The sequence below is a fragment of the Phascolarctos cinereus genome, unplaced genomic scaffold (genome assembly GCF_003287225.1).
Source record: "Phascolarctos cinereus isolate Bilbo 61053 unplaced genomic scaffold, phaCin_HiC Scaffold_5;HRSCAF=322, whole genome shotgun sequence".
In the NCBI taxonomy this organism is placed as follows: Eukaryota; Metazoa; Chordata; class Mammalia; order Diprotodontia; family Phascolarctidae; genus Phascolarctos; species Phascolarctos cinereus.
Genome location: NW_027555958.1, coordinates 401,478,894 through 401,494,772, shown reverse-complemented (window position 1 = coordinate 401,494,772; position 15,879 = coordinate 401,478,894). Strand labels below are relative to the sequence as shown.

The 15,879-nt window shown below is 35.4% G+C and overlaps 1 protein-coding gene across 1 annotated transcript in view; it reads left to right on the top strand.

Moving 5' to 3' along the window:
• Nucleotides 1-15,879, top strand: part of HMCN1 (hemicentin 1) — a 495,504-nt gene that overhangs the window by 123,446 nt on the left and 356,179 nt on the right. The window contains 2 exon segments of the mRNA XM_020984406.2: nt 14,196-14,354; nt 15,005-15,127. Of these exon segments, the coding sequence (XP_020840065.1) occupies nt 14,196-14,354; nt 15,005-15,127 (282 nt within the window).

Here is a 15,879-nt window from a genome sequence, read left to right as displayed (position 1 = left end):
TACCTATTATAGCATATCCAATAAGTTGTTTCCAACTTCTTGAAGACTTTCACAGAGGGAAACCCACCACCTTTCAAGGTAGCCCATTCCACTCAAACAACTTTAATTGTCAAGAAGTTCTTCCTGACATCAAGCCTAAATTGGCTTTTTTGAACCTTTCACCCAGTGCACCTATGTTTCTCCTCCAACGCCAAACAAAAGAACTAATCTCACCTTCCATGTGATAATCCTTCAGATCCTTGAAGATGGTTATCATATCCCCTGCACCCCAAGTCTTAGCTAAACATTCTAAGAAAGAAATCAGCAACTATCTTCCATCGGAGATATATCTATCTATCTATATGTGTATATATGTGTGTGTGTGTGTGTGTGTGTGTGTGTGTGTGTATATATGTGTGTGTGTGTATATATATGTATGTGTGTATGTGTGTGTGTGTGTATATATATACATATATATATATATATATATATATATATATATATATATATATATATATATATATATATATATATGTATGTATGTTGCTTTTGAAGATAGACTTTCCCAAACTCACAGTTTTGCCTAAGGTCTCAGCCCTTTGGACCTTTGGTAATGTTCAAATGGAAACTATTAGTAGAGCTATTTTAAGCTATACAGCACATGATAACTTTGCTTTTATAAAATCAATTTTTATGAAAAAGTATTTTTAAAATAGAAAATACAATCTACTTTGTTATAAAAGTATTGGTTTCCAAAGGATTCATTATGCATTATTATAATAACCTTCATAAACTTACAGATTTTTTAAAGATAAGGGAATAGTCACATATTGTATTTTGAGAATAGAGAAGGCTACCTGTTCCAGTGATCTTGAAGTGGGGTTGGCTTCTGCTTGGATCTCCTAGAGATCAAACATTTTGTTCTGTAAGGTATTAAGGAAAATTCTTAGAATGAATAGGTTTAAAACTATCATATGTAGCACTAGGGATTTGAGATTCAAGATGTTCTTTGAAGCTATGGACTTGAATTTCATCATCTAAATGCTTATATGAGTATCGGTCTGCCGCAGGAGTCATGCATAATGAAATGCCTGGGATGCAACATCTTCCTTTGTTTTGATTATGGAGACTTCTGGTTTTGGAGGCTCTAAAATATTCATATTATCTCCCTAGTTAATGTTTTCTGTGAGTGATGAAGCCCAGTATATGTCACTGATACATTAGAACTCTGTAACAGTTTTGATTTATTTCATGCTGCTTGGATGTATATTTCAACTTGGAGCAATGGTTTCCATGTGTACGTTCTATTTCCCTGGTTGTAGAGCTACACATCTGCATTTCAAGAGGAAGAAAAACTGAGAGTCATCACTTTTTATTTAACTTTAGTTTTACTGAACTCCATACCTTAGTCATATAGATCAGAGATTAATAAAAAGTATATAGAATGTGCAGCCAAAGAAAGAGACAGTTCATGAGACTGGGATAGGTAAAATTAAAACAGGTTAGGTAGGAAGTACAATTGGGCAAGCCAGTTTCAGTGCAAGGGTACATACTGTGGTTATTAAAATAATTGCATTGTGTAAAAGCTTGATCCTCACAGTGAGCTATGTATAGAGCTCAGCTGACTCAAATGCAAGTTCCCTATTTAAAGGCAGATGGAAAATGTAAAGAAAAGAATTTAAACATTTATGGGATAATAGAAGAGGAAAATGTGTGAGATTGCTTGCTGTTAAGAGAATAGTTTCTAGTCTTCTGGTCTTCTTTTTGATGAACATTTTTCCAGCAGAATTTTGACAGGGCTCATCATTTCACTTCATTGCTTTTTTTAGACTCTCACAGTTTCAGTTAGTGTCCCTCCCATAATAACAGTATCCTCTCCTTAGAAACTATACCATCAAAAGCGAAGTTTTGTTGATGCCTCATGGTTTTTATGCCACAGTCACATCTGGTCCCTACACTGGACCTTCCCTTATAATAAAGAAAAATATTTCAACAAAACTGACTAATAAAGTGACAATGATGCACCATTCTGCATCTGCAAAAAGCCACTCCAGTACAAGAGGAGGGGAGTGCATTTTATCACCTGGGTCTGGAATTAAGTTTGGTCATCGCAAATTGTACATGTTAATCTATGTCTTTTTATTGTTTTGACTGACAGGACGTCAATTTAGTCTTATTGGTGTTTTAAGGAATTAATTTTTAAAACATAATTATGAAAATAACTGAGGTCACAGGGACATTTTTCCTCCTTCCATTTGAGGAACAACATTTATGATCAAGTATGTCTTTTCTACACAAGTATTTTTTAGTCAGTCTAAAATACTTTTAGCACTTTGAAAATATTACTGTCAGCAAAATATGACAGATACTGAAACATGGACCATAATGGAGGTCTTCTAGCTCCTTTTTGTTCCATTTCCAAACTCAAATGAAATCTTAGACTGAAAAACCACTAGATCCTTTGGACATATTTTATCATATCATGTTTTTCTTGGAAATACACAACTGTCTTCACATTTTACCTTCGTTATTTCTTCTACGTAGGTTACATTTGAGTAGCTGATGATAGTTCATATTGAGCCTGACCCTTCCTCCCCTGGCCATCACTAGCTAGCTCTGTTTATCCAAAGGATGGGGAGGCTTTTTCTCCTGTGCTTAGTTGCAGAGTAACAGAGTAATCATAGTAGGTCATATTTATTTAGTATCTTGATAATTTGTAAAGTGCTTTCCTCCTATGAATCCTATGAGTTAGGTAGTGAGGGAAGCAGAATAGCATGATGGCTCAAGCATGAGACCTGCATTGAAATTCAACCTCAGACACTTATTAGCTATGTGACCCTGGGTACGTTCACATCTCTCAGTCTCAGTTTCTGGATCTATAAATTGAGGATTATAAAAGCACCTATCTCATCAGGTTATGATGAGGATCAAGTGGCATAATAAGGTAAGTGCTTTGCACACATTGGCTTGTAAAGCAAGTGTTGCTTCTCCCCCACTCAATGCCTTTGCTGTGCCATTTTTGGTGAGGTTAAGTTACCTTTCTGGAAGTCACATGGATTATTGGCAGCTGGGAATTCATTTTCTTCTTTGGTCACAATCAAGAGAATCTGGGAGGGGTGCAGGTTGTTTTCTTCCCTTCTCATTTCCTTTAGGATAGATTGCTAATGAGCCCTCTGTATTTGAAGGAAATATTTCTTAAATATGTAGGTAGAAATCTGAATTGATCATCATACTTTCCCTTACCTTCTATTCCTTTCCCTCCTTCTAAAAGGTGATGTTTAAGGGAAGAAATATGATAAAAAAAAAAAAAGAATTACATTGGATAGTGGGTCTGTGGGCCTGGATTTTTATTTCTCTTCTAACAATATTTAGCTGTGTCATCTTGGCCAGCAATTTATCTTTTTTAGGCGTCAGTCTCATTATCTGTAAAATTGGGGGCTGAGCTAAATGTTCTATACAGCTCTGATGATATATAAGGGGAAAAAATATTAGGCTCATTACAAACATGAATGAACGAATATACCTTTTGTGGGTGTAGGGGCAGAGAGTAGAGAAGGGTGAGAAGGATGAATGAGAGGAGTAACCTTTCATCCAACCATCTTTAAATAAGACTTTTCTCCCTTCTGGAGAAGGCAGTATAAAATTGAGAGGCTTTAATTGTTTTTATACAATATGAATTTTAATATTATATCTTTCCTGTGGACTCAGACCAAGAGAGAAGCACTGAAATATTTTCAAAGGATATTTCTTAAGTAAGTTTGTTTGTTTTTTTGAGGTAAAGCCCTGGGGGACAAAAAAAATGGCAACCTGACTTTGTGGGCTTTATGACCACATTTGTGAAGTCTAGAAATCTGAATCAGCATTTGTGTGTTCAAAACTTTCATTAATTTAGTTCAGATTTTCTGAACTTTTGAACAGCGGCTCATTATTGTTGTTAATCATGTCGATGTTAATTTTTTTTTTGCATTTAGTTTTACCACATTAGCTGAGTCTTAAGCTCAAAAGACTACATAATGGTTAATATCCACATTAGGGAAAACAATTAAGAAATCAATGAATTATGTTTCTGTCTGTTACTATTCTTGAAGTTATTTGTTTGTTGGTTTATAGTAAAACCTTTAAAATGTTGCTTTGATTATAGATCCTTAATAAATAAAAGTGAATGGGATTTCAGACTTTATATTTCATATCAGCAACAAAGCTAGTTTTATCAAATATGTTCATATCTTAACTTATTTGATTAAAATAAAAGACTAAACAAATAGTTAAGACTTTTAAAATAGTGTCAACAATAACTTTGTTAACTAGAATTCTTTGCTATAGAAATTAGCCAGTTTTCTTTCCACTGGAAAATATTAAAGCAGTATTTTTCTTTTCCTTTTTTTCCGAACAGTGAAGTATTCTTTGTCATTAAGAATTGCAGCTTATTGAATGCTTAGGATGGCAATGTCTTGAGAAAGTGAAAATATTTTTGTTTTCATAGGTTCTCTTCAATAAAAGTAGCCATTTTTGTTTAGTTGCTGGTTTGTTTGGGATCTGGTTTTCTTTGAGGTTAGTGCAAATGGGTAATAAGCAAGTTTTATTTGGTGAATTGCCCTGCTGTGTATACTGGATAAGTAGAATTGAAATCAAATAAAATTATTTATAATTTTTTTGTCTGAAATAACATACTATCCAAAATTTTGTATCATGCCCTTTGAGAAAAACTAGCTTAAAGTGCTTTATAAACATTATCTCTTTAAAAATGAAAATTTTGGAAAGGAAAGTTTAGGAATAAGAATTGAACCTGTGATTTCATTGATAAGAGGAAGGTCATGGCAATACCTCTGCTAATGAATCCAGCACTTCTCTGCTACTTCTAGTCTTAGTTGCCTAGGGCACTGGGAGGCTAAGTTACTTGCCCAGGGTCATACAGCTAGTATGTGTCAGAGGTAGGAATGGAACCCAGTTTTTCCTGGCTCCAAGGACAACTTGGTGACCATTATACCATGCTACTTATGGGGGAAATTATGGGAGGGGGTGGAATTTTACCAGGGCACAATTGTTTTATTCAATTTTAATGTCTACAACAAAGCCCACTACTTGCTAAAGATAAAACCTTAGAAAGCTATACTAATATGTAGTCCCATAGTTGGGGATGATATAAATGACTGCTATTTATATATCACTTTTAAATTTTGCAAAGCACATCCAATCAATTTGTTCAATTGAACCTTTCAGCAAGCCCATAAGAAAGCTATTTCAGTTAGTCTGAACTCCATTTTACAGATGAAGAAACTAAGGCTCAGAGCAGTTAAGTCATTTGCCCGTCGTCACTTGCTAGATTTATTTAAGGCAGGATAGGGATCTAGGGCTTCCTGCTACCAATTCTAGGGCTTTCTATACTATTACAAGGACTGTAGACCTAGAAAGAAGATGCCAGAAACAGAATTTCTGACTTCCTGAGTGACCCAAGTGGTTCAACCTAAAAAAAGAAATCCAAAGCACCCAGCCAAGGATATAGATTTAAACCTTGCTATAAATAAGTAACTTCATGGGTCAGAAAGGATTTAGAAGTTTAAGGAAATGAAAAAGAAATGACAAAATGGAGAATTTTGAGGATGAAAGTATTACATTTTAATGCTTTGAGGTGGAGGGATGGCAGAGAATCCTTACTTTCCATTGTAGGAAATCATATTTGTGATAATGACAGGCAAGCAGTTTGACTGAACACCAGGAGAATTACCAGGAACACTTTTACACTCTCATTTCGGTTAAAAGATTTAAATGTTGATAAACTATCGGCTGAAAGGTAACATTTGGAGCGTATAATTTTGTGCATGTGCACAGAGAAGAATGTTATGTTCCTAAAAAGTAATGTCAAAGCAGTTATAATAAAAGCCCCTGTCTGCAAATGTGGAACTCAAGGCAGAGTGACTCTTTTTAAAAAGAAGACACCGGCTTTGCAACAGCAGGAAAAAATTAAGTGGTCTATACTGATCTCTCCTTTGGGATGTGTGAGCGTTGCCAGCATGAATTTCTGACATATGTGAGGTAAAATGTTGCCTTTTTAACTTAACATACTCAATTTACTGGCTGCCTTGAGACTTTCTGTTGGTTTCTCCATAAAGGCTACATTTTGGAGGGTTTTATGATTAGAAGAATGTTTCAAGAACAGATACGGGAGAAATAAAAGAATTGTCTCTGGTTTGGGATTATATCTGTGGGGTTGGTGCCATCTCTTTTCATCATAAACATTCCTTTGATTGAAATGACTCAAATAGTAAGGATTCTAAAGTGTCAGAAGGTACTATTTCAAGGAAACAGAGATGGCTAAGTTCAAGATCAATTGCTTAAAGAGAAGGTTGCAGAGTATTGTTTTTGCTAGTGTCTGACCTTCAGCTGCCCTGCCAGATTTAAAGTTAGAGAAAAATCCAGCACTGAAGCAGTGATCTGCTTTTCTTTGGGGAGCCTCATACTTAAAATGTCTTATGCTGTTGACTCAGAGCAATTATGTGCTTAGTTAGGTTTATATTAGTACCAAAGTCACAGAATTTCAAGTTGGTGGCATCTGAGTGAATATGCAGTTCAACCAATGGCGGGGGGGGGGGCGGATTTGATTTGCAGTATCCAACAAATGGCCATCCAGCCTTTGCTTGAAAACCTCCAATGAGAAGAAACCCACAATTTTCTGAAGCAGACTGTTCCATTTTTGTATATGGATTCCTTTTGGATAGTTCCAATTATTAGAAAGTAACAGTAACACTAACTCTTTTTTTTTTTTGTTGGGGATGAAGGAGGGCATTAACTTCCATGCATAGCTTTTAGGTCTGCTCTTAGGGGCCAAACAGAACAAATCCAATCCCTTTTCCATACGGGGTCTTTCCCCCAACGCTCTATTCTGACCCTCTTCTCTTTTCCTTCTATCCTATTTTCCATAATGATATCATTAGGATTCCAAGTGAAGACTGGATGACCTCCATTTGAATCTTGTTGACTCCCATAGTTGCAACTATTATCTCTATGTAGATGAATCTCAGATTTATTTGTCCAGCTCGGACCTCTTGGTTGATCTCCAGAGTCACATCTCTAACTTCTTATTGGACAATTTGAACTAGATGTCCTGAAGAAATCTTAAAACTCAGCAGGTTCAAAACTGAACTCATTTATCCTTCCCCTTTGGCCCTTCTCCCCTTCCTAACTACCCCATTACTATGAAGGATACTATCATGCTTCTAGTCATTCAGGCTCATAACTTAGATGTCCTCCTCAGCTCTTCTTTCTCTTTGCTGTTCCTCCCACTAGATACTCCATCTCCTAGTTGGGCATTTTCACTGTCCTGAAGCTCTCTCCCTCCCAGCTCTGTCTCCTAACTTCCCTGGCTTCCTTTATGTCTCAACTAAAGTCCTACTTCAGCAAGAATCCTTTTCCATTCCTTTTTTAATGCTAATTTCCTCTTGTATGTCTTATATTTTTTGTATTTTTTGGTGCATAATGTTAAAACAAAAAGAGAGACAGGGAAAGACAGACTTGAAATTTAATGTTTCTTTTTTGATGATGGCCTTCATGGCAGCATGGCCTTTAATAATATTTATATATTGATAGACAGTTTTTTACATTTTATTTAGACTGGCTAAAGTAGTCTTCCTGTTTTTGAAAGGGTGTTTTAAGGATTTTATTTTGTATTGCCACAGATACTTTCCTATGGATGCTTGAAAAAGTGCTTTATCAAAAGGCTTTAATATCAAAGTGCTTTAATATCAAAATGTCAATACCATTGTTTATTCCAATGTTTATTAATATTTACTGAGTTGATACTTGTGATTAAGAGAATAATAGTATAACTCAGGTTATTAGTGTGATTTTGGGTTATATTACTATGAAACCTCATTTTGGAAGAATTTGCATCACATGCTTGGACTAGGTAGTGTTTACTTCATCTTTTGAGCTAGTTAATGAGTTAGAAGAATTACTGGGGTGGAATATTCTGATCTTATTCTTCTGGCCAGCATTCCTTTGGTTTTTCAGGGCTCTGCCTTATACTGGGGGATATTTTTAAGTCTGATAGAGACAATGAAAACTTTAAAACAGGGGAAGAATAGTGAAATCTTCATTCTGTAGTCACTTCTCAAATAACTCTGATTTTTATCATATGGACAAACAAAATGTTTAGATGTGCAGAATTTCATTCTGGAGGGATGGAGTTGTGATTCTTATATCTTTTGGAATTTCCTTTCCTTTTCATTCTAATTGCAGTAACATTTTATGGATTTGATCAGAAAAAAATCACAAAGATAATTTCATACCTTTCATAGAAGATTAGGATGAAAAAAATTGAAAAATTCATCATGGTGTTTGAAAATGTAGCTGAAGGAATAAAACTAAAAGCCTCAAAAATGGTTTCTAATGGAATAGCTATAATTGTGTCTTCTATTGTTAGAGGAGCAATATTGGTGAAGATTTGAAGTGGCTGAAGGAAAATATTCCCTCTTCATTTACACCCCCCCAAAAAAACCCATTTTGGCAAATGGGCTAAACAATGTTGAGGGTAACCAATAGGCCTCAAACCCTTCAGTGAGGGGGAATGTCTACCTAAAGCATGTGAAGACTTACCCTGGTAGAATGGGTGGATGAGAATAGTTCAAATGGCCATGAAGGCAGCTGAAGTAGGTGCTGTGGAATACTTAGAGTTTGGTCAGATATTGAACATGCCAAGGTCATGCATTGCATTCTGGGCCATCACCATTTGTCTCAACTTTTGTCTTGCCATTGGACTTTGATGACTCTGGAAGAGAGACCAAGGCTGATGATTTTATGCAACTCTGCCTCACTTAAATCCAGTTTGTGTGCAAGTTGAAATATTACCCATTATTCGCTATTTTACCCCAACATTGTAATGTCGTTGGTCCTCTTAAAAAATGAAGGATGGGGGCAGCTAGGGGGCACAGTAGATAGAGCTCTGGCTTTGGAGTCAGGAGGACCTGAGTTCAAATTGTGCCTCAGACACATGACACTTACTAGCTGTGTGACCCTGGGCAAGTCACTTAACCCTAATTGCCTCACCAAAAAGCAAAAAAAAAAAAGAAGAAGAACTATACACACATTCTCCATATAGATATTGCTTCCATGGATATGCTTCTTTTTTAGTGGATTCAGATGAGGAAATAATGAAGACCAAATATAAAATAGCAAAAAGAATGCTATCTTAAGAAAATATGAGAATTTGCATAAATAAAGCTGTTAATGACAAAGAATCATTCTTACCCACCTACCTCCTAAAAGATACCTTTAATAATTATGTATATATTTTTGATGCGTCTAGGTGTTTTCCATCCAAATTGATCTTTTTAATATCCCACATTTATGGCATTCTATCTCCCACCTCCATACCTTTGTATTAGCTGTTCTCCATCCTTGAAACATACTCCGTCCTCACTTAGGAATCCTAGTTTCCACCAAGATTATGTTCAAGTGCCACTTTTAGATGAGGGCTTTCCTAACCAATATCCTTGGTGCTAAGTCCACTTTCTCTTGAATACTTTGTATCTCTTTTGTACACACACACACACACACACACACACACACACACACACACACACACACACACACACACATCTCTCTCCTAATACAATGCAAGCCCTTTGAGGGCAGAGACCATATAACTTTTTTTCTTTGAATTCCCAGCGCCTTGCACAGTCCCTGGCACATAGGTGTTCAATAAATGCCTATTGATTGATTGATTGAAAGATTCAAGGAAACAGGAATTACTTTTAGCTATAAAGATCAGGGTAGACTTTATGGAGAATAGCACTGAGCTAGGAATTGAAGAGAAAATAGCAGATATAGATAAAGTGTTTATTAAGCACTTACTGTGTGCCTATAATATAATATAATATAATATAATATAATATAATATAATATAATATAATACAATACAATACAATACAATACAATACAATACAATACAATACAATACAATACAATACAATACAATATAATATAATATAATATAATATAATATAATATACATAATCATTCCCTAGCCTGAAGAAACTTAAATCTTAACAGGGAAGATAGCACATGAAAGGAACCAGAAATGGGAGAAGGAAAGAAGAGTTCTAGAGAGGAGGTGGCGATCTCTCTCTCTCTCTCAGTCTATCATTCTGTGTGTTTGTCTATCCTGAATGTATTCTCCCTCAGAAAATGCATGCATAAGAGCAGGAACCATGTCCCTGTCGTGTGTCCCCTCCTTCCCACGTCTTTATATCCCCAGTGTTTAGTATAGTGCCTGGAACATAGTTAGCCCTCAATAAATGCTTCTTGATTGACTCACTGATTTGGGGACTCCAGGGTCCATTTAAATATATGAATCATTATTGCCATAGGCTTACAAAATTCTTATTGGTACATATCATCATTGGTACATATCATACAAGGTCTCCACTCAAGATTTGGTCTGATACTGAAATTAATTCCATTGGGTGAATGATTCTTGGTCATTCAGTTCAAGGGCTTTTAACAGGCTCCTGAATCTCTTTGTTGAAATATACACAATTATTTAAATAGCGTTTCTGTTTTACTTACCTTCCTATTGGCCCTGGATAAGGCCACTTCTGGAGTGTGGAAGACTTTTAAGTTCTGTTCCACTTCTAACATGAGACATGTGAAAGTGCCTGATATTTGGAGTATAGGAGGCAGTCTTCTTATAGGTAAGTTCTTTGTAAACTTAGCACATACAGGCTAAGTAATAGTAAGATAAAGGCGAAACTATACTAATAGATTTTGTTATATAGCATTGGGAATGGAATTATAGAAATCTGCCAATATAGTAAACCAAAGTGCAAATTCTTTGTATAGCACAAAGTTAATAAAATCATCCTGCTAATTGAATCACTGTAGATAACCAAGTACTAATTTATCACATGAAGATTTATTTGCATTTGGATTTTATTCAAGCTGATTGTGGCTTTAATTCATTGATAGTACTACTCTTCCTCTTTAATTATTTGCTTTGCTGGTAGTCCTCTTTAGTTATCATATTGTCTCCTTAATTGACTGTATTTTATTGTATTTTTGCCTTAAAATAACAGGTGCCATATGCCAAAATTAATGAACTCTTTGGCTACTGCCCTCTCAATCCTCTTATCCTTCCCTCTCCTACTTCCAAAGGGATATTTACTAATGCTGTGTTGACTGTACACTTATTATAAAGTTAGCCATGATGATTTATCCTGCATCTATACTTCACAGTGTTTATCACAGGCCAATTAAAATATGGTATCCTATTTTATCAATGTACTTTGGAGAAAGATAAACAAAAATAATTCAGAATACAGAGAAGAAACTAAAAATATTAAATACTCCAAAACCGGATCTATAAAGGTGAAAAGAAATTGTAGGTTTACCTTGGAAAATTAAACTATTAAACTATAACTAATGTTAAGTTTTGTTGTTTATTTAAAACCCAACCTGTGATTTCACAGTTTGGAAACTTCTGGTAAATAGTCTCCCTCTACCAGTGAAGATCAACAACCACTCAGTAACTCAGCCCTATGGGCTTAGAGTTGCCAGGAGGCAGTGAGGTAAATGACTTGACTAAGGTCACACAGCCAACATGTTTCAGAGGCGTTAATAACTCTGTCAAAGGCAATACATGAACCTAGGTCTCTGAGGTAGGCTTTTTCCTCTATGTCAGGCTGTCTCTGTCATCATCACTTAACATATTGAGGATTATGACAGGACGGTTGATCAGACACTTCTTGTCTTCACACAATATAAAACAAGGGCAAATAGTTCAAGGGACTTCTTTGGTTAGAATTAAGAGGCTTAAGAGGAACTTGCAAAAAAGGAGGAGAGGAATCCCTGCCCTAAAGCAGCTTACTTTTTAGTTATAGTTTAAAGATTCTTTTGGGTCCAGACAAACAAGTCTAATTCTTCTTTCTTATGACAGTCCTTCAGATACTTGAGGACAGCTATCATGACCCTTCCCACACCCCCCAAACCTTCTCTTTTCTGGGCTAAACATTCCTGGCCCCTTCAAGTGATCGCCACATGGCATAAACTCAAGGCACTTCATTAAACCAACTGACCTTTGGCAGGTGTGACTAAGTTGAAAAGGTTTGAATGCAGACTCAATGGCAGATTATTTCTGTTATTCAAAGACCAGCCAAACTAAATTTGGAAATGTTATTTGTCAGAAGGTTGGCCATCAAGACTTGAATTTCTTTGGCCAAAATAAATTAGAAAAACCATTTTAGAAGAGTCTGGAGGTGTTGCTGGGTGCAGTGGTCAAAAGAAATATTCTTTGTAATGAAATCACAGGATTTTTGAAGAATATTATCCCAAACTTTATAGGACTGACAATAATTTTATAACTTTTGGTTAATGATATAGTAAACAGGGCTGTTGATTGACATAACTGTGAAGCTCACTGGGATAGGCTTCACCAGCTGACCTCTTTGAGTCCTTTTGAGATGGCAATGACTGACTGATCTATAAATAAATGCCCCAGAACTTTTTACTCGAAAGGAGTCTAATAGAATCCTCTTTATTATCCAATATTCTATATTGGTGGTTAAAACAAAATAAAAACAATCAATTCATAGGGTCAGATTAAATTGGGTGACTACACTCCTACTGTTACAAATGAACGGTCATTCCTAACCACACTACTGGCACTTCATGGACTACGAAAATAATTTGTATTCTTAGAGCATATGTGAGAGGGAGAGAAGGAAGACAAGTAGAGGAAAGAAAGAAGCTATTAGAAGCAGAACTAGCTTAAGAGAGGTCATAGCATTTGTTTTGCATAGAATCCAGAGCTTTAAGGGATTATCTAAGGTAGATAAAATGAAGGTGCTGGTTTCTGTGGTCCTTTCCAGTTCAAATTTTTTATAATGCTAGGATTCTGTAATCAAATTGTTTCCTCCTATAGCTATTTAAAATCAACTTCACTGAGGTTATGTGACTTTTTATTGGGGTTGGATGGGAAGTATTTAATTTAGAGCATGGAGTACTTTGTCAAGTGTGGTAGGCCTTGGGGGGTAGGCTTTAGATTTAATGCAACTTTAGGGCACTTGAAATCTGGGGAATGAGCCAGTGGCATAAAGATTGAGAGAGGAATGCAGAAAAGAAGAATATATGTCAAAATCAATCAACTATTTCAGAATTGTTACTTGAGTCAGCCTTTAGCCCAAGAAAAGGCTTTTACACCCCTTTCTCCTATTCTTCATTCTTTCTCCTGTTCTTCATGTCCTCCATCATAGAACCACCTATATGATAGGTTAAATAAACTTCTTCAGCCGAGCAAGAAATTTTACTGCCGTTTACAACATTGTTTCTATGAGAAAAATTAATTCCAAGTTCCAAGTAGCTGACTTGAACTGTTTGGACAAAACCTGCCAAAATGCAGTACTATACAAATTAAAATTGAATATACTGTGAAAACACGTTTGTGCACATAGAAACATATACTAACAAAAGGGTACACATAACTTTTAATACAAGTGTGCATAATGTGTTATATATCATATCTATATATGTAGTGTATGTGGCATAAATAGATACTGAGCTTACCTTAAAGCCAAAAAGACAAGGATTCAAGTATGACTGCTGACACATACTGGCTTTGTCACCCCAAGCAAATCACTTAATCCTGCAGCCCTAGATAACTCTCTAAGGCTGTATATTGCAGAGTAGGTGGCAATCTGCAATGATAGAGAGAGTTTCCTCCCCTGGGAGTTCCCTTTACCAAAGAAATCACAAGTCTAGTCCATGTCCTATGCAATGATTTTACATATAATGTTATTGTGTGTAGTGCATATGTTAGATAATATGCATATATATACACAGACATGTAACATTCATATATAATAATAGTACATAATAGTACATGTATACATATATTTGTATATATACATATATATGCCAAATGCCATCATTAATATTCACACTCCTGTCAGTGAAAACTCCTATTTCTAAGTAAAACACTCATATATAAAAACATTTCATTACCTTCAGTATGCCCACCTGTGTGAAGCATATGTGGGCATATAAACTAGTATGTTATAGCTTATTCGTAACTTTTTTTTTCTTGCAAAGGGACCAATTGTTTGGAACATACCAGAAGACAGTAAAGAGAACCTTGCTAATCAGAATTGGAATATATTCAGATATAATTGATAATGCCTTTTTTTTCCCACTAATGAAATAACTTTCTTCCCTGTGCTTTTGAACAGGGTGGTGGTGATTGTCCAGAAATGAGTATTGGGGCCATCAAAATCGCCCTGGAAATTTCTCTCCCTGGATCTTTTATATATGTATTTACTGATGCACGATCCAAAGATTATCGACTAACTCATGAAGTATTACAACTCATCCAACAGAAGCAGTCACAAGTAAGTATACATGCACTCCAAGGTTTCCCTATATGACCCCAGGGCTAAGTAGTATTGGAGATGTTTTCTTAGATCTGACCATTATGTGGAAAAATTGTATTATTTGTACAAAGTACTAACAATAGACTTCATTCAAACGTATGTCTCCATACTAGTTTACATATACATCTTTATGGATAGGCATTTAATCTTCATGGATTGTTTTTTTGGGGGGTGGGGTTTTTTTTTGGAGGGAGAAGGGGTTGGATCTTGACCTTGATTTCACTGATAAGGATCTTCTAGTGTAGAAACTCTCAAAATGGATTCAGATAAATAATTCATCCATAATTTTCAGTCTCAGAAAGTTACCTGAGGACACAGTGAAAGATGAAGTGAATTGTTCATGGTAACACAATTAGTGTCAAAGGAAAGAACTCATGTCTTCCTGACTTCATATATTACTCCACACATCTCAAGAGGCTTAAGAGCCTTTCTGTTAAGGTTTTTATGTTATTTGTGCACCAACTTTTACATATGTTTTCCATACAAAATATATAAAAAGAAATGGCCAACAGGTCAATTATTTACATTAAAAAGCTTGACCCCCTTATCCTGTTTTATTTATACAGTTGGGTTTAAAATGCTTATCCTAGGAATCATTTTGATTACAGGTGGTGTTTGTGCTGACAGGAGACTGTGATGACAGAGGCCATATTGGTTATAAAGTCTATGAAGAGATTGCCTCTACAAGTTCGGGTCAGATTTTCCACTTAGATAAGAAGCAAGTCAATGAGGTAAAGTTCGTATGATTTTTAAAAAAATAATATCAGAGTAAAGGAATAATGAACCTAGTGTTTTTAGCCAGCTTGTCCAATCGTGACTGCTTTCATCACCTGCCTGATTGATAAAACCTATTTGATAGAATTGTTGTTTATTCAGACAAATGTCCATGTGTTCAAGGTGGATAGTCAATGATTAAATTTGACTGACTTAACGTTGAGTCTTAATATATTCATTTTCTGAATTGTCTTCTGTGTAATTAGATTTAAATAGAAATTTATTTAAAGAAAAAATGGAACTGATGATAAATCTTTTTCCCCCTTGGTTCAGTAGAAGAGTTTAGTTAACATTGCTTTTGGATAACTTGCCAAATATTTATGAGGCAAAGAGGGATATATAGAGCATTGATGTCGAACTCAAATAGAAATGGGACCTAAAGATCCCTCTAGGTTCTTAGAAAATCACATATTAACATCTAAATTCTTTTTAGAATATTGTATTTATATTGCATTGTATAATAAGATCTATGTTATATTTTTATTTTTATTATTTATTTTGTTAAATATTTCACAATTACATTTTAATTTGGTTTGGCCACACTTGCTGGCCCTGTGTGTTTGACACCTCTGATGAAGAGGCTTCTAGGGCATGGGGTAGATCTTCTGTTAGGGATTTATGGAAAGGACGTGGACAAAAATTGCTTAGAATGAATCGTTTTAGTTACTGAAATCTTTACCAGGGAAGAAAGTAGCCATGTCAATAGATC